Source organism: Schistocerca piceifrons, chromosome 3 (genome assembly GCF_021461385.2).
Source record: "Schistocerca piceifrons isolate TAMUIC-IGC-003096 chromosome 3, iqSchPice1.1, whole genome shotgun sequence".
Taxonomy (NCBI): domain Eukaryota; kingdom Metazoa; phylum Arthropoda; class Insecta; order Orthoptera; family Acrididae; genus Schistocerca; species Schistocerca piceifrons.
In genome coordinates this window covers 66419837-66444762 of record NC_060140.1, presented here as the reverse complement: position 1 = coordinate 66444762, position 24926 = coordinate 66419837, and the positions used below count along the sequence as shown (strand labels likewise).

At 42.4% G+C, this 24926-nt stretch overlaps 1 protein-coding gene across 1 annotated transcript in view; it reads left to right on the top strand.

Moving 5' to 3' along the window:
• The window catches only part of LOC124788391 (arylsulfatase B-like), a 121737-nt gene that overhangs the window by 25307 nt on the left and 71504 nt on the right, over positions 1 to 24926 (top strand). Inside the window, exons 2-4 of the mRNA XM_047255656.1 lie at positions 332 to 491; positions 1846 to 2081; positions 16234 to 16483. Coding sequence (XP_047111612.1) covers positions 332 to 491; positions 1846 to 2081; positions 16234 to 16483 — 646 coding nt within the window. The remainder of the gene's footprint in view (positions 1 to 331; positions 492 to 1845; positions 2082 to 16233; positions 16484 to 24926) is intronic.

Sequence of the window (24926 nt, the reverse complement as noted above, 5' to 3'; positions counted from 1 at the left end):
AATATGAAGTGGACTTTATCTATTATTTGTACTGCTCTTTGTGTCAATAAGGTCGCGAGAGTGATCCTATGTTTTTTTCGCGTTTTTAAGGACCAAAGATCGTGTCACATGGCTGAACACCACAGGTACATTCAAAATCCTCTCTCGGTCCCATGGTGTAAACCAGCAGAAAATCACACAAAGTGCGAAATATATCAGGCATATGCCAATGCAGACGACGCTGATGAATATATATACATAAGGCTGCTGTGATCCACTTCAGCTAATCTTTAACTACACAAAACAGTAACAGTGAGATCTTAATTACTACCTTTTGCTTTGTGTTCCTTAGGGCTGGAATGATGTCAGTTTTCACGGTTCCAATCAAATTCCTACACCCAACATCGACGCATTGGCTTACCATGGGATCATCTTGAACAACCATTATGTTCTACCAATCTGCACACCCTCCAGAGCCGCCTTTATGACGGGAAAGTACCCTATACGCACAGGTGAGCAATATGTAGAATCTAAGACAAAAAAAAGACACACCACAAAAGATTTGTCCAAACGGGACGGAAATCGGAAGATGTTATGTAAATATGGAGACTAACAAATGTTTACTATTTCAGAAAACTGGACGATTTTTTGAAGAGAAAGAGCTTCAGCAACTGAGCAGGACGTTAACATGATGGTCGATCTCCGGCTTATATAAAATCAGTTATCCGGCTGAACGTAGATTGCGAGAGCAGTTGAATGTCCTCCTGAGCGATATCGTGCCAAAGTCTGTCCAATTGGTATGTTAGATCGTCAAATTCCCGAGCTGGTAGGAGAGTGCTGTCCATAATCCATCAACTATTCTCAACTGGGGAGAGATCTGGTGACCTATCTGGCTAAGGTAGGGTTTAGCAAGCACGAAAACTGTCGTCATACGCGGGCAGGCAGTATCTTGCTGAAATGTAAGCCAGGGATAACTTTCCATAAAGGGAAACAAAGTGGGGCATAGAGTATCGCCGACGTATCACTATACTGCAAGAGTGGTGGAAATGACAACCAACGAGGTCCTACTACGAAAAGAAATGGCACCTCATACCATCGCTCCTGGCAACCGGGCAATATGACGGCCAACAGTTACGTTGGTATGGCACTGCTGACCAGAGCGTCTGCAGACATGTCACTGGTCATTGGGACTAACTTCTAATCGGGACTCATCGCTAAAGGCAACTCTACAACAGTCAATGAGTTTCGAGGCCAAAGACATCTCCGGAAACGCCCTGGACAGCAGTGGGATACTAAGCCAAATGTCGCCTGCAATATGCCCTGTTTTGTTGCTCGCCGAAACAAGCCTGGGCAGATATTTCAGCAACATAATGCACGCTTTTACAGGGCGAGAGTTTCTGCTGATTGATTGCATGCTTGTCAAACTCCTCGTTGGCCAGCAAGTTCTACAGATCTCTCAACAAATGAGAACGTTGAAGCATTGTGGGAGGATCTGTCCAAGCCACTCCGCATTTTGACGATCTAATGTGCGAGTTACCGTTAGATGATCATCCAACAAGTCTGTTAGTCAATGCCAAGACGAACAGCTGCTCGCATAAGGGCCAGAGTTAGAGTTGGGCCAAGGCGTTGTTAAGCTCTTAATCTTGAATCAGTCATCCAATTTGCTGAAACTGTAATCATTTGTTCGTCGGTAGACGCTCATCACATCATCCAATTTCCGCCCACTTTAGGTAATTCCTTCGTGGTGCGTTTCTTTTTTGTCTTAAAGTGTAGGTAACAGAAATTTAAGTGTACCTATACATGTCTGACGTTAAAAATAAACTGCAGTGCTTCATAACGCCATCTCACCACTAGTGCACTGAACAGGTGAGCAGGGTACCCCTATGGACGAGCACGAGGGTCGCGGGTTAGCCAACGGCACGCTACTGCCTGGCTACCTGAAGCAGCTCGGTTACGTCACCAGAGCCGTCGGCAAGTGGCACCTGGGCTTCCACGAGGTGGAGCTCACGCCCACCTACCGCGGGTTCGACTCCTTCCTGGGTCACTGGGGTGGCTCCATCGGCTACTTCGACTTCATCGTCCAGACTACACCCGACGGCAAGGTAGGTAGAAATATCTTCCCTGTCAATTCACACAACTTTCAGTCCCCATGTTTTTTTGTAAAACGAATTATCGTTGATCATCCGTTAATCGGTGCACCCATTATATTACGAGGCGTATTCGGAAAGTAAGGTCGGATTAAGCGCGAAATGGAAACCACTGTGAAAATACGATGGAAATTTGCACAGATGTGTTGGACAGTGTCTTCATTGTGACTGTGGAACGCTTCACACCGCCCTTTTCAGTTTAGAGAGAAAAGTGATCACGTAGGAAGTATGTGGATCTGTTGAGATATTTCCCCTGAAGCTATGCAGCTCACATAACATAAATGTCATTCGTTTCTTTCCTCAAGACGATTTTCAGCCGCATTCTGCTGGGGCAATGAAGACGCTCCTGGAGTGCTAAGTGTTTGATACCCCCAATACTGTCCTTAATTGACTCCCTCCGTTGTTCATCTCTGCTCACATAAACCGCTGGGTAAGAAGACAACATTCTGGCACAGACAACGAAAGGCAGACCAGCGTAGAGAATTGGCGGAAAGCACAGGCGGCTGCTTTCTGTGACGAGGGTACTGGAAAGTCGGAGCGGCGACTATTTAGAGAGGTAGCTGGAAGGTGTGGCTAAGTGCTACGAATAAAATATTTTGATTTTCGCTGTGGTTTTTCACTTCGAGACCGATCGGACTTTACTTTCCGAACAGCCCTCGTACTTCCAAGCTTTACCGTATCACTTTGGAACTTTTTTGGGAGGGTAGCCGTGATTTATCAATTATTCAAAAACAGTCTTAATCGCTTTTATTATTGTTATACCGCCAACAGGTTTAAACCCGACGTAGGGGTCATCTTCTGGGAGTTTACACCATTGGTCCACTGCTGGTGTGGTTATGTAGACAGGTGTGACACCACCAGCAGTCGACCAATGGTGTAAACGCCCAGAAGATTTCCTATAAGTGGGGTAGAAACCGATTGGCGGTATAATAATAATAAATGCGATTAAGACTTTTTTGAATAATTGATTAATCATACTAATCGCTGCTTCATCTCCACAACCATATTGTCCAAAAAAAAAATAGCCGTGATTTGTTGTTCAACCTATCATTCAATCCTAATTCATTAGGGAAAGTGCAGTAACTTAACTGACAAAGATAACGTATGTTAGTGTATTATCAGACCGAAAGCAGACAGACACGCTTATATAACGCGGAGCTGGTCACTAGAAAACACGATAGGCCATGTCCACCATTGAAAAGGAGGTGGGGAGTACCGCCGTATTGTGAGTAGAGAAATGGTAACAGCAAAACGGCTCTGTCGGGAGAGTTCAGTGACTTCGAAAGTGGACCAGTCATCAGATGTTACGTGAGTAAAAATCCTATAGTTGATACTTCAAACCTTCTACAGCTGCCGAAGTTGATGTTGGTCATGAGCCTGTGAAGTGGAAGCGTGAAGGAACAACAACAGTTAAGTAAGTATAGGTAGATCTCAGACAGAAAGGGTCGAGTGTAACGGAGGGTAGGTCATTGTAAAACTTTCTCATGATATCATCAGAACTAATCATTCATGAGTAGAAACAGCTACCAGTAGTCCAGCTAGCACAATGACTGTCCATAGGGACTTACGAAGAACGGGGTACAATGTCAAGCAGCTCCTTATAAACCGAGCATTTTTGAAGTCAGAGCTTCGCGATACTTGAGGAGCTGGGTAATTTAAAACAAGTGATTTGGATTGATAAATCACTCGATACCCTGCAGCTGTCCGGGACTTGAGTTTGGGAAATGCCAAAAGGACAATGCTTCCTACCATTTGTAGAGCCGACTGTGAAGTTGGGTTCAAATGGTTCAAATGGCTCTAAGCACTATAGGACTTAACATCTGAGGTCATCAGTACTATAGTCTTAAAACTACTTAAACCTAACTCACCTAAGAACATCACACAAATCCGTGCCCGAGGCTGGATTCGGATCTGCGATTGTAGCAGCGGCGCGGTTCCGCACTGAAGCGCCTAGAACCGCTCGGTAACAACAGCCGGCTGTGCAGCAGGAAGTAGGTGGTATCACGGTATGGCAGTGTTTTACGTGGTTTGGGAGTGTCCCCCTTATTGTGCTTAAAAACGCTTAATTAGAAAGGATGTGAACACAATTTACGTACTGCATATTGCTTACAGTACAGGAACACGTGGGAGACGATGACTGTATAGCATAACAATGCACCCTCTCAGCATCTGTGACACAATGTTTTGTGGACAAAAACATTTCCGAAATGGACTGGCCTACCCAGAAGCCCGAACTGAACCAAATGGAAAACTCCATCATTTGAGTTAGACAGTGCACCACCACAGAACCCAACGTCCACCATCGCCATCTTCACTGGTCTGTGGTTTTGATGAGCAATGGCCTGCTTTTCTCCACAGACATTTAGACACCGCATTGAAAGTATTCCCAGCATTCAAGACGTCATAATGTGAATGGCGGACAAACCCCATATTAATTTTTACAAATAGGTGCCTGCATATTTTGGTCACCTAGCTGTCTCGTAGACAGTAGGCTTTGGCGGTGAAATTGACGAAACCTTCTCTTATCAACAAACTTATAGCACCATATTCAAACGTTTCACTGAGTTTCCTAATTTTTCATATGCGGTGTGTGTCAAGTGGGATATGATTTTTTCTTCTGCAGAGAAAGAATCGGTCGATGGGAGTACATAATGAAAGGGGCTTGGGAACGGGGCGTGACGGGCGATATCCCGTGTTCTGAAGACGCGATTCACGAAACTTTTCCGTTCCTAAAGTATCATCCACAGCTGTGCTAGACATCTTCAGAGCTGCTGCTGGTTCCGCTGAGTCTTGTCTCGCGTCCGTCGGTGGTCGTAATTTAATATATTATTTATTGGTAATGTTGATTGTTGCCGACTTACGTGGTGGGCCTTAATCAAAATGATACTTCATTGAATTTTGATTTACAACTAAACGCTTTTGTGAAGTTCTCCTTTTTTAACAATATTGATCTTCAGTGGAATTAGACTCGGTGAATCTTAAAACATGAGTATAAAAATTGAACAATGGAATGAACTTTTCATATTAATTTCCTCGGCTAGTCAGTTCACTTCAAAGCAAGAAACCTGTAGTTATTAATTACAATTGCGGCCCTCACACGCGCGAGGGTATTTTTTCTTACTTCCTTTAACCATTGTATCTTAGTCGCAGTCCTGGCTCTGGCTCTCGGCTGTGCTACTGAAAATAAGAATCTCAAAATTACGTATTTTCTGCAACGTCAGGCGGCTGTAGAGAAAAATGTATATTATGTTAATACCGGGTGAGTTTTTCGCTTCCGCTAATTTTTACAAGTTAATATCGCGTCGTTGGCTGCATCCGCCGCTGCGATTGTTGCACTGTAAATTAATCGAATGCAGGTTAATTCAAGGAAGGCGAACATGAAACCAGAATCACCTCTTACAAATTAAATGTGAACAATAATATTAAATAATACATTATCTGCTTAATTAGTACAGATATACTTACATTTGCCAGCACTCGCAAGATGTCCGTCTACACGCAACCAAGACAGGAAAAGAAGTGAAGAGGACTGAAAAATTGACAAAAGAGCGTATCTTGTCGTCACTTTAGATCATTTTGTTATATTTCTTTGCCCTCGAAACTTACACAGTGAAATTATTATTTAACGGTACATGAGAACAATGTATATTATTCAATTTTTAAATGTCTCTTCATTATAAATACTGTTTTTTAAATCTGTTCGTATTATTTCACTGCGGAAGCTATACTTGCCGACTGCCGGTCCGGACGTCGGAGAGTGACGTAGATATTCCGAAAAAGTGGTAGTTGTTTACACGCGATCGGTAGTCTCATAAACTACGACCGAACAAACCGGAATAATCACCAGCATCTAAGACATCCGGTAGTGAAAGCCTTTACTGAATCTCACTGCACATTTAAAAAAATGATTGACTGTCGACAACAAACCTCATAAGCAAGTATATCTACAGTGAGTTTATTGTATAGCTTGAAGGTTTAAGAGTATGAGTTACATGGTACTTCCAGTACACGTTCTTATCAACGTAATCACCAAAGAATTTTCAATACTGTATTTCATTTACTGATTCATTGGTGGTCGAAGTATCAATAATACCTAGATTTAATAATGTCTCTTAATTACCATTGGCTAAAACGTTATTAATGCGTCAATGAACTTCACTAAAACCAGTAGCAACTGTGGCAAAATATACGGTATTTACTTAAATGCAACCTGATACGGATACAGTACTATAGTAATGCTGAAAGTGGAACGCAATATTCAATAGTGTAATACGACTATAATAATAGTGGAATAATAATGATTTTGGAAACGCACGAAGCCACGATAACTAAAAAAAGGACAGAAAAACAGTCGAATAGAGGGCAATACGTAAACAATATGTACCTCAGCAAATATATGTATGCCTGGAACTATTGAATAGTTTCTTATTGTCTAATCAATAAAATTTTGTCTTGAGTATTATTTGTCTAATAAATCGTAAAGGTACCAGGTTCTCAGAGGTGATACTGTAATCTGATGAGATTGATGCAGTAAAGATGGCTAAAAGGTTTAAATTATACCTGTGCTATCATGAACAACAGTATATTTCATACGTGTTCTTATGTACAGAAGACATACAAACAAAACTGACACACACACACACACACACACACACACACACACACACACACACATGCTCGGGCACGCACTCACTCACAGTTAACATTTGTCAGTTGTCAAAAATTTTGCTTCTGATGAAGACAGAGGTAAGGAAAGAAGTTACAAATGAAAAGCATAGTACTGTATACGTCCTACAGCATTATTTTATTTAGTTAACCGGAATTTCGGCTTAGAACGCAATCATCAGGCTTTAAATGACGATCGTCGTCAAAAAACTACAGTATTTGTAAACAATACTGGAAAACATGACTCATCTAGACTGACGCTCGCATACGCACTAAATGTAAACTTTGACCGTGAAGTGGTAATAGAATGAAAAAGGTAAAATGTTGATCCATAAAAACACAGAGAGAAAACATGAGAAACATAAACAGTAAATTCGGAAAAAAATCCATATAATAGCAATAAAACTGAATTAACAATTGCAACGAAATAAATTAGTACCTTGCAAGAGAACTAAAAAATAATTGGAAGAGGTATTACTTATGGAAAGTGATGCAGAAACAGTGTAAAAGATGTGACTAACAATTATAACAAAAGAAGTACATAGGCAGTCACAACAAAATGAATAAATCCAGGGAAATGGAGGAACAGAAACGAAAAAAAACGGTGTGAGAAGCATCAGAAAGCTGTTACTTTAGTTAGGTTTAGGAAATGGCAAGTACCGAACTCTGTTTGTCATTTAACACTGAATCAGGACTGTGGGCCAAATGTTTCTGACATCCAAGGCAAACAAGGGGTTGAGTTTTCGACCTTTTTTTTTTTAGGTATGAGCTGTGGCTGGTAGCCTTGACCAATATAAAACTGATCACAGTCGGGACAAGCAATTTTGAAAACCCTACTGTTGGCTAGTAATTGGGTTTCACCTTTGCAAGTGAAAATGCAGTGTATTGTTGTTGTTGTTGTTGTGGTCTTCAGTCCTGAGATTGGTTTGGTGCAGCTCTCCATGCTACTCTATCCTGTGCAAGCTTCTTCTTCTCCCAGTACCTACTGCAACCTACATCCATCTGAATCTGCTTAGTGTATTGATCTCTTGGTCTCCCTCTACGATTTTTACCCTCCACGCTGCCCTCCAATGCTAAATTTGTGATCCCTTGATGCCTCAAAACATGTCCTACCAACCGATCCCTTCTTCTAGTCAAGTTGTGCCACAAACTTCTCTTCTCCCCAATCCTATTCAATACCTCCTCATTAGTTACGTGATCTCCCCACCTTATCTTCAGCATTCTTCTGTAGCACCACATTTGGAAAGCTTCTATTCTCTTCTTGTCCAAACTGGTTATCGTCCATGTTTCACTTCCATACATGGCTACACTCCATACAAATACTATCAGAAACGACTTCCTGACACTTAAATCTATACTCGATGTTAACAAATTTCTCTTCTTCAGAAACGATTTCCTTGCTATTGCCAGTCTACATTTTATATCCTCTCTACTTCGACCATCATTAGTTATTTTACTCCCTAAATAGCAAAACTCCATTACTACTTTAAGTGTCTCATTTCCTAATCTAATCCCCTCAGCATCACCCGATTTAATTTGACTACATTCCATTATCCTCGTTTTGCTTTTGTTGATGTTCATCTTATATCCTCCTTTCAAGACACTGTCCATTCCGTACAACTGTTCTTCCAAGTCCTTTGCTGTCTCTGACAGAATTACAATGTCATCGGCGAACCTCAAAGTTTTTATTTCTTCTCCATGGATTTTAAAACCTACTCCGAATTTTTCTTTTGTTTCCTTTACTGCTTGTTCAATATACAGATTGAGTAACATCGGGGAGAGGCTACAACCCTGTCTCACTCCTTTCCCAACCACTGCTGCCCTTTCATGCCCCTCAACTCTATTGTTATGTTCTGCATATGGTAGGAAATCTTATAGCTGCAGGATTTCTAGGTTTTCGTTGCACTCCGTACTAGCTGTCCTTGCAGACAGTGGAGGGAACAGCGAGAAACAGTAGAGGAGAGATATAATTTTCAGTTTTCTTTTTCTTACGCAAAATGTGGAGAATCTGGACAGGATTGTAGGGATTGGTTGGGGCAATAAATTGTATTATATCTAACTTTCCTGCTTCGGACATGGTAACAGATATGAAACATTGCTCGATTCAGTGGAAAGGTACGTATTTTGTGTGTGTTGCTGTGTGCTGCGATCAAGAAGATATTATTGTGTCTATAGTTGTAGTTTTCCTATAAACTGTGAAAAAGTATGTTTGTATATTGATGGGAGTGGTTAGGACTAGGGATTTTATAAATTTCTTGCCAATCTACATTGTGATATAAATATTTTTATGTTGAGCGTCTTAAGTTATGACATAATGTCTTGAGCTGTGTTGTAGTGCGCATACACATACACAGTATGTCACCTAAATATCTGTACCACTATGTAATATTTACAATCAAAGTTTCTTTATTCGAAAAATATGGTTTGGAATCGCCCATGAACATTTGAGCAAAAACTGGTGTACGACAAGACGCCATGGCTAAGGTGTGTGTTTATATAGCATCCCTTGGAACTGGGGACAGGTTTCTGCTAAGCCTGTCTGAGTGGCCGGTCGTAAGTCATTCATTTCTACAGGGCTGACATTAGACTTGTACACCAACTTTGTCAGAGTATCGGCATTATTGGTATATCGGGAAACAAACCGCAGACATCGAAGGCCACTAATTTATTACGAAGTTGCATTACGACGTCTAATGGGTTTGAAGTTTCATGCTTTGATTATTGCTTACTTTTAAATAAAGTGTCGAAACTACTAGCCGGTTTGTAACATGGATCAGTGAATGATGATACAACTAGCCTATTAGTACATCTTGATTATGTAGTTTTGGAAGCCAATACAGTGTAGGACGCATTGTGTTTATGTTAATTTGAAGGTTTTCTTCAAAAATCTGAAAAAAAGACTTCTGCCAGAATTGTTAACGCATTTAAACTCATTTTTGAATAACATAGTAGGGTCCTTAGGAAAGACTGGAGGTATGTGGGATTCAGGAAATCACTACGTTTTTTCATGCAATTACTCTTGTTCAGATCTACTTATCGCGAATATTGTAAGTTTTATATCGGTCAGTAAGAGAGATATCAACTAGATTTGCTCAAAGTAAACAGAGCAGGTGGTTGCAGATTTCTGACTCCACATCTGCTGAGCATGTACTGAGCGATGGCCATAGCTAGTAGCCAGAGTCACATGTCCTTCACTTAGCCGAGAAAGGGCAAAACTCAGCCTGTTGGAAGCCCTGGAAATCAGAAAGCATCTGGCCGACATTCGTGCTTTAATATGAGGACGTGCTGAAAAGTAATGACTCCGAATTTTTTATGTAATATCTCTTAATGGTTACAAAATATGACGAACTTTATTAACATTCTAACTTTATTCCTCGTGTCTACATGTTTATTTATCGGCACATACAGATTTGCGACGAACATATTTCTCACAACGAGAGATCAGTTTGCAGATAGCGTCATTATAGAATGTTTAACTTTCTTGACGGAGGCAAATCTCGCGTTTGCTTCCTCCGCTTCATCGCTACCAAATTGAAGACCTCGAATGCGCTCTTTAACTTTCTGAAACAAGTGAAAGACTGAAGGTGCCAAGTCGGGACGGTACGGAGGATGGTCGATGACAACCAATCCAAGTCGTCGCATTGCTGCAGACGTCGCAGCGCTCGAGTGTCATCTGGCATTGTCATGCTGAAGAAGACGGTGCTCCATTTGCGGGCATACTCTTCGAAATCCCGCTTTCAGTTTTCTATGGGTCTCGTAGTACCTTGCAGAATTTTGGGTGGTGCCTTTAGGCATAAATTCCAAATGCACTGCACCTTGAACATCCCAGAACACTGTTAGCAGGACTTTGCCTGCTGCTAACATGGCCTTGAACTTTTTTTTTGGCTTTGGCGACCGTTTATGGTGGAGGCTCAAAACTGTGAACCCTGCTTACATTACCTGTCACACTGTTGAGGAAATAATTACCCTCACGCTTAATATGTAAAAGAAATAGTTGATATATGCCCACTCACCTCTGTTTCACGTCACGAGTGAGCATTCGAGGCACCCACCACGCACAGTGTTTTCTGCACACCCTCTGTGATCTGTCACACTTACCTGAGACCTGTGGCTGTGTTAGCCGACCACTGGCTCTGATGAATCCATCAACCCGATGCTAATGAATCTCGTCGGTTGCCGTGCTCAGTCGCCACTCTCAGCTGTGACACACATGTTAATATTAGCATCACCGTTAACGTGATTGCTAGCACGAACAAAACCAACGCTGCGCGCTACTGATGTCGATGCTATCATCACTATACAGAGCTTTCATTCTTCTGCCGATTTCAATTCGAGGCACCTCTTCTGTGGTCTGAAACTCGATTTCAGCACACTGTTTCTCACTAACCGACACAATTAGGTTACACGTTGCCATGATACACGCTACAGTTCAGAACCCTGAAGCGGCAGCGGCTTGCAACTTGCATCGGCAAAGCTGTAATGTTGACCTAATAATGTGCATCGCATGTAATACCTCAACCGATATTGAGAACAGAATAAAAAATTCTGAGGCATTACTTTCCCGTATGCCCTCGTAAATGTCCAAACTCAGCTGAACACTTCCTTTCTTCTAAACTTCACTTAATCATCACCGCACTTTTCCGCCAAATGGTGAGAATAAAATCTGTAAGACATAAAATAGCACTACCTTTAGTAGGCCTGATATTGCATAAACAAGATCTTTTACAACGACTTTGACTGTCGTCATCCAAATTAGAATCTCTGAAATTGCAAATGTGTATCTAATTTGCTGCTTCTACTACATCGTTCCTGTCAAATTCTATACTACGTTATTCCCTTTTCCTGTTTTTACTGATCAATGAAATCCCTATAATCACTGCAGACGTCGATTACCTTCCAACTGCAACAGAGGTAACGAGAATGACGCTAGATTTTGGAACCGATATTCACCACTTGTTTCAATAAAATAACAATCAAATCACAAAACTGACTTTAGATCTTTACTATTACACCTGTAAGACTGAATTATGTACTTTTTTAAGTAATAGAAACAGAGGCTACTGCACGACTTCGACGAGTCCTTCACGGAATAGGACAGTTGATGGTAGCTCTGAACGCCACAAATGTCAGTCTAGAACAAAATTTCAAAATCTGCTTTGGAACTAATAGTATTGTCTAACATAGTATGTAGGCAAAGATTAACAAAATAGTGGCACTCTGAAAGAATATTTTTTGGAAAAAGAATCATTGGTCATAAAAACCTACACCAACACTCGAAATTAAAATATAGCGCAAAAATTCTGCGAACTACAGTAGACTAAACGCCGACGCACGTGTTACAAAAAGATATGCTGTAAATGCACTCGTACTTCATGATTTATATAGCTCCCGGCAACTTGAGCAATGTCGTTTAGAAAATACAAGCAATTAAAGTTACAGCTTGTGTTTTTTAATACTGAAAATGAACAAATCTTTAATGCCAGCACCGTACAGCTGGCCTTTTATTTCGCCGACGTAGAAATCCTCTCATTTTGAGAGATCTATATCGATTAAGAGGCGTCCACTTACGAATCGAAGTGTTTTTTGTACGCCTGGGATTACTTTTCGAACTTTTTCTCATGTTTTGCTTCGCATAAAAAACAAGTGAACTGACAAGTTACGATGACGAGAAACAAGCACGTGCGTTCCGACTGTTTACCACAAACAAATCACGTTACAAATAGAAATCTTGTTGAGAATAGTATTTTAGTTGATACAAATTAGCATCTATGATACTATTCGAAACTAGCAGGACCCTAATTACGTCGGTAAGTACTGTAGTACATATGTACTAAATCGACTGCATTCGAGCCCTCAGATGTGCCAGACCCATATGGAGTAAATAGTGGTTTTTACGTATTTTAACACTTATGGGACAGTTGATATGAACTAATCTTAAAAATAAACATTCTAAGCCCGTAAAAATTAGGGAAAATAAAATTCAAACCCTGTTCTATCCTTCAAAGGCGCAGTAGCCACTTGTGTCTCCAGTGTCACGGGCTGACCTGTTCTGATTGCAGAGTTCCATGTTAAACGGTGGTGGCTATTCTCCAAAGCTATGGCGAGCCGAGACTCTGTATGTATATCATCATGATCATCATCATCATCATCATTTATTCCATCTACGGGCCTTTAAGTCCTACAGCAGAATAAAAAAGGGTGAAAACCACAATATAAAAAGAATACAACAAACTACACGCTATAAAAATTCGCAAACGCACTCATCACAAAAACAAAAGAAAACCACCAGTCAGTCACAATCTCAGTATGTGAGACATTTTTTGCAGATGGCGGTCCGTCGTTGTCGGTCCCCAGCCTTATCTCCTACCGCTGTCGGATCCACTTGTTTGAGTGTCGCCAGTATCCAATCCTTGTATCGCGTCCGCGGTCGTCCCTTTGGGCGTCTCCCAGCAGATAGGGAACGGAAAACGGAGTTAGGGAGGGATCCACCGGCTCGGGAGATGTGGCGAAACAACTGTAACCTTTTCTGCTCCAATTTTCGACCGATGTGTGTCTTTCCATACTGCTGGTAAAGGTCTTCTTTTGTTTTCTGTTCCCATTTACCTTCCATGGTATTCTAGACTGGTCCATATATTTTTCGTAGTACCTTCCTCTCGAACGAACAAATTGCTTCTTCAGTTGTTGCTAAAGTTGCCCAGGTTTTTACAACGATACAAAAGTAACGGCCGTACTGATGTCATGCACAGTCGAATATTCTGACGTGGTGCATTGCCATCCATAAAAATTCCATCGTCGTGTGGGGAAAAAAATCCGTGAATGCCTGAAAATGGCCTCCAGGTAGCCAAAGAAAACCATTTCAAGCCAATGATCGGTTGAGCTGGACCAGGGCATCCAGTCCATTCCATGTAAACATAGCTCATACTGAAAGTATCATAGATGAATTTTTCATTAAAAGTGAAAGTATCTAACCAAAATTGTTTCCTTTTCAATTAGTGAAAGTATCAAAGATAAAATTGTTCCAAATTAATTATTCAACAAACCTGCATCTGACTGCGTCTGCGAACTTGTTTCTTGCTCTCCTCCATTTTGCCAGTAGTGAAATATGTACTTGAATCAGCAATCAAGTTTAAGAGACTAATGCCGTTCGTGCAATGGCATTAAGATGGTACTGAAGATTTAACTTGTGACCCTGATGTTTAATTAATGAAATTATATATTGCCATGAATAAGGCCAGTTGTCGATTTCAAAACCATGAACTGCACATATGCATTGCATACAGGCCTCATTTCCTTTACGTTCTTTCATTGGTGGGTAACTTTCCTTAGTACTAATTTTTATTTTCAGTACAAGCAAAGAATGTGGATTATGATTCAGGCTGTTAGATTTAAACAAAACGTTGATCACAATATATATATATATTGTTAAAATTTTAAGTCATACACAAAACTACCATTTCCAACATTTTTGTAGTACGAATCACTCTTACAAGAAAATTTGACAAAAGGCTTACTGCGTTAAACATTGAACATACAAATCCTAACTCTGAACGTTATCTAACAGAAACAATTTTGAAATCATTTACGTGCTAAAGTCTGCTCAGTGTAAATTGCACAGCGCTAGTCCTACCTTAACGCTGTCACCACATGTTTGCTTCCTCTGCGACTCCCCCGTTTTTTACTGAGCGCGCCCGGGTCTCTTTACCATCGAAGATCCTCCTATTCAAAGATATTATACTCATTCCACTTTGTGGTTGGCAACTACCGACTTTATTTTCTGGATCCACCCTAATCAGGCCTGACATATCTTTCAACATGACTTTGGAGCCACCACCAGCTTCCACAGTGCGTAGTTGACAACTTGGATCCATGACTTCGTGTGGCCCCTGCTACACTCGAACCTTGTCGTCAGCTCTTACCAACTGAAACCGGACCTCGTCTGACCAGGCCACGGCTCTACAGTAGTCCAGGGTCCAATCGATATGGTCACGATACCAGAAGAGGCACTGCAAGCGATGTATTGCTGTGAGCAAAGCTACTAGCGTCGGTCGCCTGCGATCATAGCCCATTAAAGCCAAATTTCGCCGCAGTACTCTGGCGGATTTCTGCGGTTATTTAACGCAGTGTTAATTGTATTTTAGCACTGACAACTCTACGGAAACGCCTTTGCTCTCAGTCGTCACGCGAAGGCCGTCAGCCACTGCGTTCTTTCTGGTAGGAGTTAATGCCTCAGATCTGGTACTCTCGGTATGCTGTTGACACTGTGGATTTCGGAATATTGAAATCCAGTGAGTGATCCTTGGCTAGATCCTCACTTTCCTTCCACATTCTTCCGGATATAATGGTCGTCAGCAACTTCTTTGCCTGAGCCATTAAGCTGTTTGTGTGATAGATCTCCTCTTACCTGCCCTTGATACCTTCCGGAAACTGTGGATGAGATTTTCTCTACAGTGTGATAGTATATCCCCAGACTCATGACTTCTGTACACCAATTCCAGTACCCGCTTGGTTGTCAAATCCTCATAATAATTTCATAAATTCCGTAGGAGGATTAGGCACCACTTCTGCCTTATTTGACTTCAGGTCTTCCAAAGTTCCGTTAAACTCGTAATGCTGGGTCCCTTATGTCTTCCATATCGACTCTGATATCTTCCCCAGCCGCGTCGTCAGACAACTCCTTCCCCTCTGGAGGCCGCATTGTACTCTTTACACCAATCTGCTTCCTTCACTGACCTTACTAATCAGTAAAATTTTTTCGATTACTTAATACCTTCCATACACCACACCTACAATTGTGTCCCAGGTGCTTGTCGTGGCTGCTATGTAGTCAGTGACGCCACAAACGGTGTGAAACTATTGCAGCGCCACCATGGCCTTCGGCACCACCTCCTTGCTGACCACTTACCGTGTCACTTCTTGTTGCGTAAGGCCAATGCCTGGCAAAGGTGCCTGGTAGAGGCATGCACCTACCAGACACTTGCAGTAAGCCCAAGCTGAACTCAAGACGGTTGGAGACCAACTGACGTGCTGAGTGACAGTGGCGACTGAGCAGCCTCAACCCTACGGATCCCACTCGAAGCCCAGAATCATCATGGCTAGCTGACTGTTCGTAGAAAAGCTGGTGTGCCTTGGTCGTTCTTGATAAGTTTTGGCAGATGACCGTCCAGTGCACGACGCCGAAGTAATGCTGCTTTGGTCTGTGTTGGGAGAATTTCCTTGCAGCCTGGCCCGTTGCGCTACAACGCGTGCTACTCAGCCAAATATTGACGCTAAAACGCCGCCATGTAGGGTGCTACGTCGATACTATTACAGAAGCTAGCTGTAGAATTACATTGGTGGCTGGCCCGCATTATCAGTTACTTGGTTGCTGATGCCTGCCTGGAGCTCAGGCTCCAACACAGTTCATCACAATACCGTACGAGTGTAGTGACTTTATTTCTTACAGGAGCTGAACGGCTACATCCTGTGGAAGAACCTGACGACGGCGTGGGAGCACGCCGGCCGCTACTCCACCGACGTCTATACGGAGGAGGCGGAGCGGCTCATCCTGGAGCACGACACGGAGAGGCCGCTCTTCCTGTACCTGGCGCACCAGGCCTGCCACTCTGGGGACCCCGCCGCCCCCGTCACCGCGCCTCAGGACACCATCAACAAGTTCCTCTACATATCGGACCCCAACAGGCGCATATACGCAGGTGGGGTGATAAAGTGGATTTCATAAATGCTAGCTCTAATTGTTAAACGCAACGTGAACCTTATCACGTCGAGAGACGAGATGAAGCGATCTGCTCTACGTGGGGAAAAACAATAACGCCAAAATGTTTAACAACCGGTTTCGACATATTTTGCTGTCATCTTCAGGTCTTATACAGTCAGAATAAACAAGTATTGTAAAAAATTTGAAGACCTGAAGATGCCAGCAAAGTCTGTCGAATCGGTTGCTGTAAATAAAGAAATATTTATGTGATCTTGGCTTTATCAAGTTTTTTAGCATGTTAAATGCTTGTACAAAGTAAAAAGTGCTAAAACGGAAGCGAAGGACCAGTTAATCGTATTCTATACTTCGTAATCCTCCTTACGGTGTATGGCAAAGGGTACTTCATGTAGAACTGGAATTCACTGCATTTTCTTGTTAAGTCGCGAATGGTACACTGAAAGAACGACTGTCTATAAGCTAATCTCTCTAATTGTACCTTCATGGTCACTTTGCAAGATATACGTGGAAAATATCAGTATGTGGGATGACACCTTTAGGAGCATACACCCTCAAAAATTTAACAGTTAAACGCACCATGACGCGCAATGCCTTTCTTTCAGCACATGGCATTAGAGTTGAGTGGGCACCTCTTTGATGCTTTCCGCTCTTCTTTCTGTCTTCACTCTATCCTTTGAGTCCCACTAGCAAAATCTCCAAGAGTGACAGAGGTTACCGAAGTACAAGTCCAACCACACTTTCTGACGATTCTTCCAATGAATCTTAGTCTGGCACCCGGCTTTCCTGCTCTTACTATTACGTGGTTGCCCCATTTTCAATCATGCTGTATACACACTCTCAGTTAATTAACGTGCTTGAGAGTCAGCAGTCATTCTGACATTACAAGGATTGTGCGCTCTGTACTAACAGTCATTAGGTCATACGGGAGACTACCTTCAACGAAAAGCTCAGTACCTTGTATAGCTTTCTATTCAAATTCTGCTTCTATGCAGTAGCTCTGGAGACTGGGGAAAAGATATGTTCGATGTCAATGTAGGTTCCACAGTACTTCTACATGTGGTCGAAAGCAGTGAAGATATTACAGGAAATACACACTGGACGAAAATTAGTCTCATCATCTCTATAATGTACCTAACGAAACAAAATTCGGCCTCATATTGAAGGGGTATGAACTTTGTCATCCCTCTGCACATAAGCACGTATTCCTGGCGAGACACCGCAGCGGAGTGAGTTTGATAGTGTCTTGAAAATATCCTGCATTGCCCACTGTTCCCTAAACAATCTTCGATGGTTTATGAATGTTGTCGGCTTTCACCATGAGGACCAATGGTGTCACTTTCTGATAGTCATCATACGGCAAATGTCTCCTACTGACGTTAAGGTCGCTTTCGTTATCTTATAAACACAACTTTGCATCATGCTATCACTTACCTTTCTCTCAACAACATTTAAGGCGACTGTACTGTAATGCGGTGTCAGTAGAAAATTAAATTTAGAACAACGATGTCCTTTAGCCGAGAAGGTACTGTAATTTTTCTTAAGTAAGGCATTCAGCCGTTACTCTAAGTCTTGGTGTTTAAAGGCAATCGTTTAAACTTATTCGGGAGAAGTTACTTGGGCCCTCAGCCGTGAAGTGATCTTTGTTGTTTTAAAGAGAAAACTGTGCATTGGTTTAAGGAATAAAGTTGTGTGTATTCTTGCATAACTAACAGTAATTGACCTTGGCCCCTTTACACAACCTCATCCACTCTCTCCTGCGAAACCAGATTTCAAGAAGTATTCCCTGTTTGTTAAAAACTGAATGAAGGGAAATAATTACTACAGTCATTAGTGTGCTACGAAGAATTCCACTGCATAAATAGTTACTTACCCCAAAAGCTGCTCTCTGAATTGGAAAGACGTTTTCGCTTATGATAAAGCCAATGATTTAGACGTACATAATGCATGTCGGGCGTGATGTGCATCCTGAGTGCAAGACAGGAGAGTTCCAGAACCTGTATAGAAAATTAGAATAGAGATCAACATAAACGTCATTTACACCATTTTTATTGCTCATCAAAACCACACATTGCATGTTCCACTACCATACAGCGAGACCATCAGAGGTGGTGGTCCAGTTTCCTGTACACACCGGTAACTCTAATACCCAGTAGCATGTCCTTTTGCATTGATGCATGAATGTATTCGTCGTGGCATACTATCCACAAGAGCATCGAGTCCAGATTGTCCCACACCCCAACGGCGATTCGGCGTAGATCCCTTAGAGTGGTTGGTGGTTCATGTCGTCCCTAAACAACGTTTTCAATCTATGCCAGGCAAGTTCCATAGGGTTCATGTCTGGAGAAGATGCTGGCCACTCTAGTCGAGCGATGTCGTTATCCTGAAGGAAGTCATACACAGGACCTTCACGATGTGGGCGCCAATTGTCGTCCATGAAGACGAATGCCTCGCCAATATGCTGCCGATATGGTTGCATTATCTGTCGGAGGATGGCATTCACGTATCGTACAGCCGTTACGGCGCCTTCCATGAACACCAGCGGCGTACGTCGGCCACCCCAAAACAGCATGGAACGTCCACCTTGCTGCACTTGCTGGACAGTGTGTCTAAGGCGTTGCGCCTGACCGGGTTGCCTCCAAACACGTCTCCGACGATTGTCTGGTTGAAGCCATAAGCGACACTAATCGGTGAAGAGAACGTGATGAAAATCCTGAGCGGTCCATTCGGCATGTTGCTGGACCCATATGTACCGCACTGCATGGTGTCGCGGTTGCAAAGATGGACATCGCCATGGACGTCAGGCTTGAAGTTGTGTAGTACGCACCCTATTGCGCACAGTTTGAGTAGTAACACGACGTCCTATGGCTGCACGAAAAGCATTATTCAACATGGTGGCGTTGCTGTAAGTGTTCCTCCGAGCCATAATCCGTCGGTAGCGGTCATCCACTGCAGTAGTAGCCCTTAGAGAGGCATGTCATCGACAGTTGCTACCTTTCTGTATCTCCTCCATGTCCGAACAAATGGTTCAAATGGCTCTGAGCACACCATGAGACTTAACTTATGAGGTCATCAGTCGCCTAGAACTTAGAACTACTTAAACCAAATTAGCTTAAGGACATCACACACGACCACGCCCGAGGCAGGATTCGAACCTGCGACCGTGCATAGAACCGCTCGGCCACTCCAGCCGGTTGCTGTCGGATCCCCTCCGTCTAATAGGCGCTGCTCATGCATGGTTGTTTTCATCTTTTGGCGGGTTTAGTGACATCTGTGAACAGTCAAAAGGACTGTGTGTGTGATACAATACCCACAGTCAACGTCTATCTTCAGGAGTTCTGGGAACAGGGGTGATGCAAATTATTTTGTGTGTGTGTGTGTGTGTGTGTGTGTGTGTGTGTGTGTACGCGTGTGTGGTAATGACTGCCAGAGATCCTGTCTTTCATTGAAAATGCACGTCACCCCCGATATCCTACAGGAACAAGGAACTGCGAATAAGGGCTTAATGGGTAGGTGATGCTACATCAGTAATGGCGTAGCAGGCTTAGAATTTGAGTCGGCTGGGTAGGACGGTAGGACGGCAAAGGCGGTTAAGGTGACCACTCGCGGTAAACGAGATATACAGGTTCGAGTCCTGATCTGGCATAAATTTTCACCTTCTAACATTGATCGTTTATTAAGAACCTCCAGGCTTTCTGAACATGAGTTGACTCAGACCATATGAAGTACAGAAAAATGACGTATATCAGTTGATACTGCATCTCAGCAATTTTTCAACTTCACTATGGACATCATCCTTCCCCATGAACCATGGACCTTGCCGTTGGTGGGGAAGCTTGCGTGCCTCAGCGATACAGATGGCCGTACCGTAGGTGCAACCACCACGGAGGGGTATCTGTTGAGAGGCCAGACAAACGTGTGGTTCCTGAAGAGGGGCAGCAGCCGTTTCAGTAGTTGCAGGGGCAACAGTCTGGATGATTGACTGACCTGGCCTTGCAACATTAACCAAAACGGCCATGCTTTGCTGGTACTGCGAACAGCTGAAAGCAAGGGGAAACTACGGCCGTAATTTTTCCCGAGGGCATGCAGCTTTACTCTATGGTTAAATGATGATGGAGTCCTCTTGGGTAAAATATTTCGGAGGTAAAATAGTCCCCCATTCGGATCTCCGGGTGGGGCTACTCAGGTGGACGTCGTTATCAGGAAAAAGAAAACTGGCGTTCTACGAATCGGAGCGTGGAATGTCAGCTCCCTTAACCGGGCAGGTAGATTAGAAAATTTAAAAAGGGAAATGGATAGATATAGTGGGATTCAGTGAAGTTCGGTGGCAGGACGAACAAGACTTTTGGTCAGGTGAATACAGGGTTATAAACACAAAATCAAATAGGGGTGATGCAGGAGTAGGTTCAATAATGAATAAAAAAATAGGAATGCGGGTAAGCTACTACAAACAGCATAGTGAACGCATTATTGTGGCCAAAGTAGACACGAAGCCCACGCCTACTACAGTAGTACAAGTTTATAAGCCAACTAGCTCTGCAGAATGAAGAAATTGAAGAAATGTATGATGAGATAAAAGAAATTATTCAGGTAGTGAAGGGGAAGAAAATTTAATAGCCATGGGTGACTGGAATTCGAGAGTAGGAAAAGGGAGAGAAGGAAACGTAGTAGGTGAACATGGATTGGGGCTAAGAAATGAAACAGGAAGCCGCCTGGTAGAGTTTTGCACAGAGCATAACTTAATCATAGCTAACACTTGGTACAAGAATCATGAAAGAAGGTTGTATACATGGAAGAATCCTGGAGATACTAGAAGTATCAGATAGATTATATAATGGTAAGACAGAGATTTAGGAACCAGGTTTTAACATGTAAGACATTTCCAGGGGCAGATGTGGACTCTGACCACAATCTGTTGGTTATGAACTGTAGATTTAAACTGAAGAAACTGCAAAAAGGTGGGAATTTAAGGGGATGGGACCTGGATAAACCGAAACAACCAGAGGTTTTACAGAGTTTCAGGGAGAGCATAAGGGAAAAAATGACAGGAATTGGGGAAAGATGAACAGTAGAAGAAGAGTGGGTAGCTCTCAGGGATGAAGTAGTGAAGGCAGCAGAGGATGAAGTAGGTAAAAAGACGAGGGCTAGAAGAAATCCTTGGGTAAGAGAAGAAATATTGAAGTTAATTGATGAAAGGAGGAAATATAAAAATGCTGTAAATGAAGCAGGCAAAAAGGAATACAGGCGTCTCAAAAATGAGATCGACAGGAAGTGCAAAATGGCTAAGCAGGGATGACTAAAGGACAAATGTAAGGATGTAGAGGCTTATCTCAATAGGGGTAAGATAGATACTGCCTACAGGAAAATTAAAGAGACCTTTGGAGAAAGGAGAACAACTTGTATGAATATCAAGAGCTCAGATGGAAACGCAGTTCTAAGCAAAGAAGGGAAAGCAGAAAGGTGGAAGGAGTATATAGATGGTCAATACAAGGCAATGTACTTGGGGCAATATTATGGAAATGGAAGAGGAGGTAGATGAAGATGAAATGGGAGATACGATACTGCGTGAAGAGTTTTAAAGAGCACTGAAGAGAGTCGAAACAATGCCCCGGGAGTAGACAACATTCCATTAGAACCACTGACGGCCTTGGGAGAGCAAGTCCTGACAAAACTCTACCATCTGGTGAGCAAGATCTATGAGACAGGCGAAATACCCTCACACTACAAGCAGAATATAATAATTCCAATCCCAAAGAAAGCAGGTGTTGACATATGTGAAAATTACCGAACTATCAGTTTAATAAGCCACAGCTGCAAAATACTAACGCGAATACTTTACAGACGAATGGAAAAAATGGTAGAAGCCGACCACGGGGAAGATCATTTTCGATTCCGTAGAAATGATGGAACACGTGAGGCAATACTGACCTTACGACTTATCTTAGAAAAAAGATTAAGGAAAGGCAAACCTACGTCTCTAGCATTTATAGACTTAGAGAAAGCTTTTGACAATGTTGACTGGAATACTCTCATTCAAATTCTAAAGGTGGCAGGGGTAAAATACAGGGAGTGAAAGGCTATTTACAATTTGTACAGAAACCAGATGGCAGTTATAAGCGTCGAGGGGCATGAAAGGGAAGAAGTGGTTGGGAGGGGAGTGAGACAGGGTTGTAGCCTCTCCCCGATGTTATTCAATCGGTATATTGAGCAAGCAGTAAAGGAAGCAAGAGAAAAATTCGGAGTAGGTATTAAAATCCATGGAGAAGAAATAAAAACATTGAGGTTCGTCGATGACATTGTAATTCTGTCAGAGACACAAAGGACTTGGAAGAGCAGTTCAACGGAATGTACAGTGTCTTGAAAGGAAGATATAAGATGAACATCAACAAAAGCAAAACGAGGATAATGGAATGTGGTCGAATTAAGTCGGGTGATGCTGAGGGAATCAGATTAGGAAATGAGACACTTGAAGTAGTAAAGGAGTTTTGCTATTTCGGGAGCAAAATTAATGATGGTCGAAGTAGTGAAGATATAAAATGTAGACTGGCAATAGCAAGGAAATCGTTTCTGAAGAAGAGAAATTTCCTAACATCGAGTATAGATTTAAGTGTCAGGAAATCGTTTCTGAAAGTATTTGTATGGAGTGTAGCCATGTATGGAAGTGAAACATGGACGATAAACAGTTTGGACAAGAAGAGAATAGAAGCTTTCGAAATGTGGTGCTACAGAAGAATGCTGAAGATTAGATGGGTAGATCGCATAACTAATGATGAAGTATTGAATAGAATTGGTGAGAAGAGGAGTATGTGGCACAACTTGGCAAAAAGAAGGGACCGGTTAGTAGGACATGTTCCGAGGCATCAAGGGATCACAAATTTAGCATTGGAGGGCAGCGTGGAGGGTAAAAATCGTAGAGGGAGGCCAAGAGATGAATACACTAAGCAGATTCAGAAGGATGTCGGTTGCAGTAAGTACTGGGAGATGAAGAAACTTGCACAGGATAGGGTAGCATGGAGAGCTGCATCAAACCAGTCTCATGACTGAAGACCACAACAACAACAACATGGACATCATTTGCGATGCGGCAGACGTCAATATATGTGTACAATCATTTGAGATCGCTGCTGGTTGCTGCTTTGGAAAGGCAGCCCTCCTTGGAATTCTGTTCGTTTGGCTTCCTATCTCGAGGTACGAACCAACTCGATGTGACAATGCGGAGCAGGGATAGTGGAAATTTCCACAGCTAACTATTCGTAAGATAGACACCCAAGAAGAGTGGGACAAACTGTTGTCTACGGAACGGTTACGCCACAATCCAGCTTTGAAATCTGAACTCAATAAACGTTCCCACGTCTCTACAACAAGAACAAAAACACTATTTTAACCTATGATCGCACTTGCACTTTCGATCATCCGCACTTTCATACACTGCAGAGCTATCCAATCTTAGGAATATGGCTCAGGGGTAACATATGATGCTGGTGTGATAAATAAAAAGGAAGTAAAATCATTAAAGTTGATGCCCTACGTGAACTTTCTCCAAGGCATGACTATATGTTGAGTAAGTAGCAGACTGGAAAATTACCGAACTAAATCAATCAAAGTGAATCGATTCAAGTAATAATCTCATGAAAGAAGGCTGTCAGGGGCACCTTTAATTGTGTAAATGTCCCGAGACGGAGTACCTCATGGCGCATAAATTATCCAGATTACATTCATCCAGTATTTGAGAATGAGTGGACTAAGCGACTTCCAACGAAGTTAACATAAAATCTCAAATATTTTCCCAACTTTTTCTGTCCGACAACCCTCACAAAACCATAAAAGGAAAAAAAATTGTCACTTACTGTGTTTTCGCCGTTCATCTCATAAAGCTTCAGCATCAGGCAATTAATTTATAAATGCTTTACTGCTACCACTGTTTAGGTTTTACTAACTTGACGACTAATATTATACATATTAACGCATACATAAAGTTATCAGGTGTCTGATTTTTTACAAGTGGGTTCAATAGTGAATTTGATTCTTTAAATATCAGGCGCAGGTGGTCACAAATCAAAATGAGGATGGCGTGATATAGCCTCTAGATAAGTGCGAGTCGGGACTGACGTATGGGACGTATATGGGAAGACGCTAGACTGAAAAGATTGAGGGATGTATTTGTGGAATGGGACTGACAGCTGGGATGCTGATATTGGGATACGAGTGTGGCGCTGGCCAGGCGAGGAAAGGGTGGGTTGAAGACTTCATTTGGCATCGGATGGTCGGGGTAGATTGTGGCTGGAAATCAATCAACGGTCAGAAAAAGGAAGGGGATTGAGTAGAAATGGAAATGAGTAGGAATGCAGTGAGGAATGCAGTGCGCATTCAGCACGGGTGTTGCTCGGATTGTGGCAGGTGGAGCCATGGCAGGGCCGCGAAGAAGA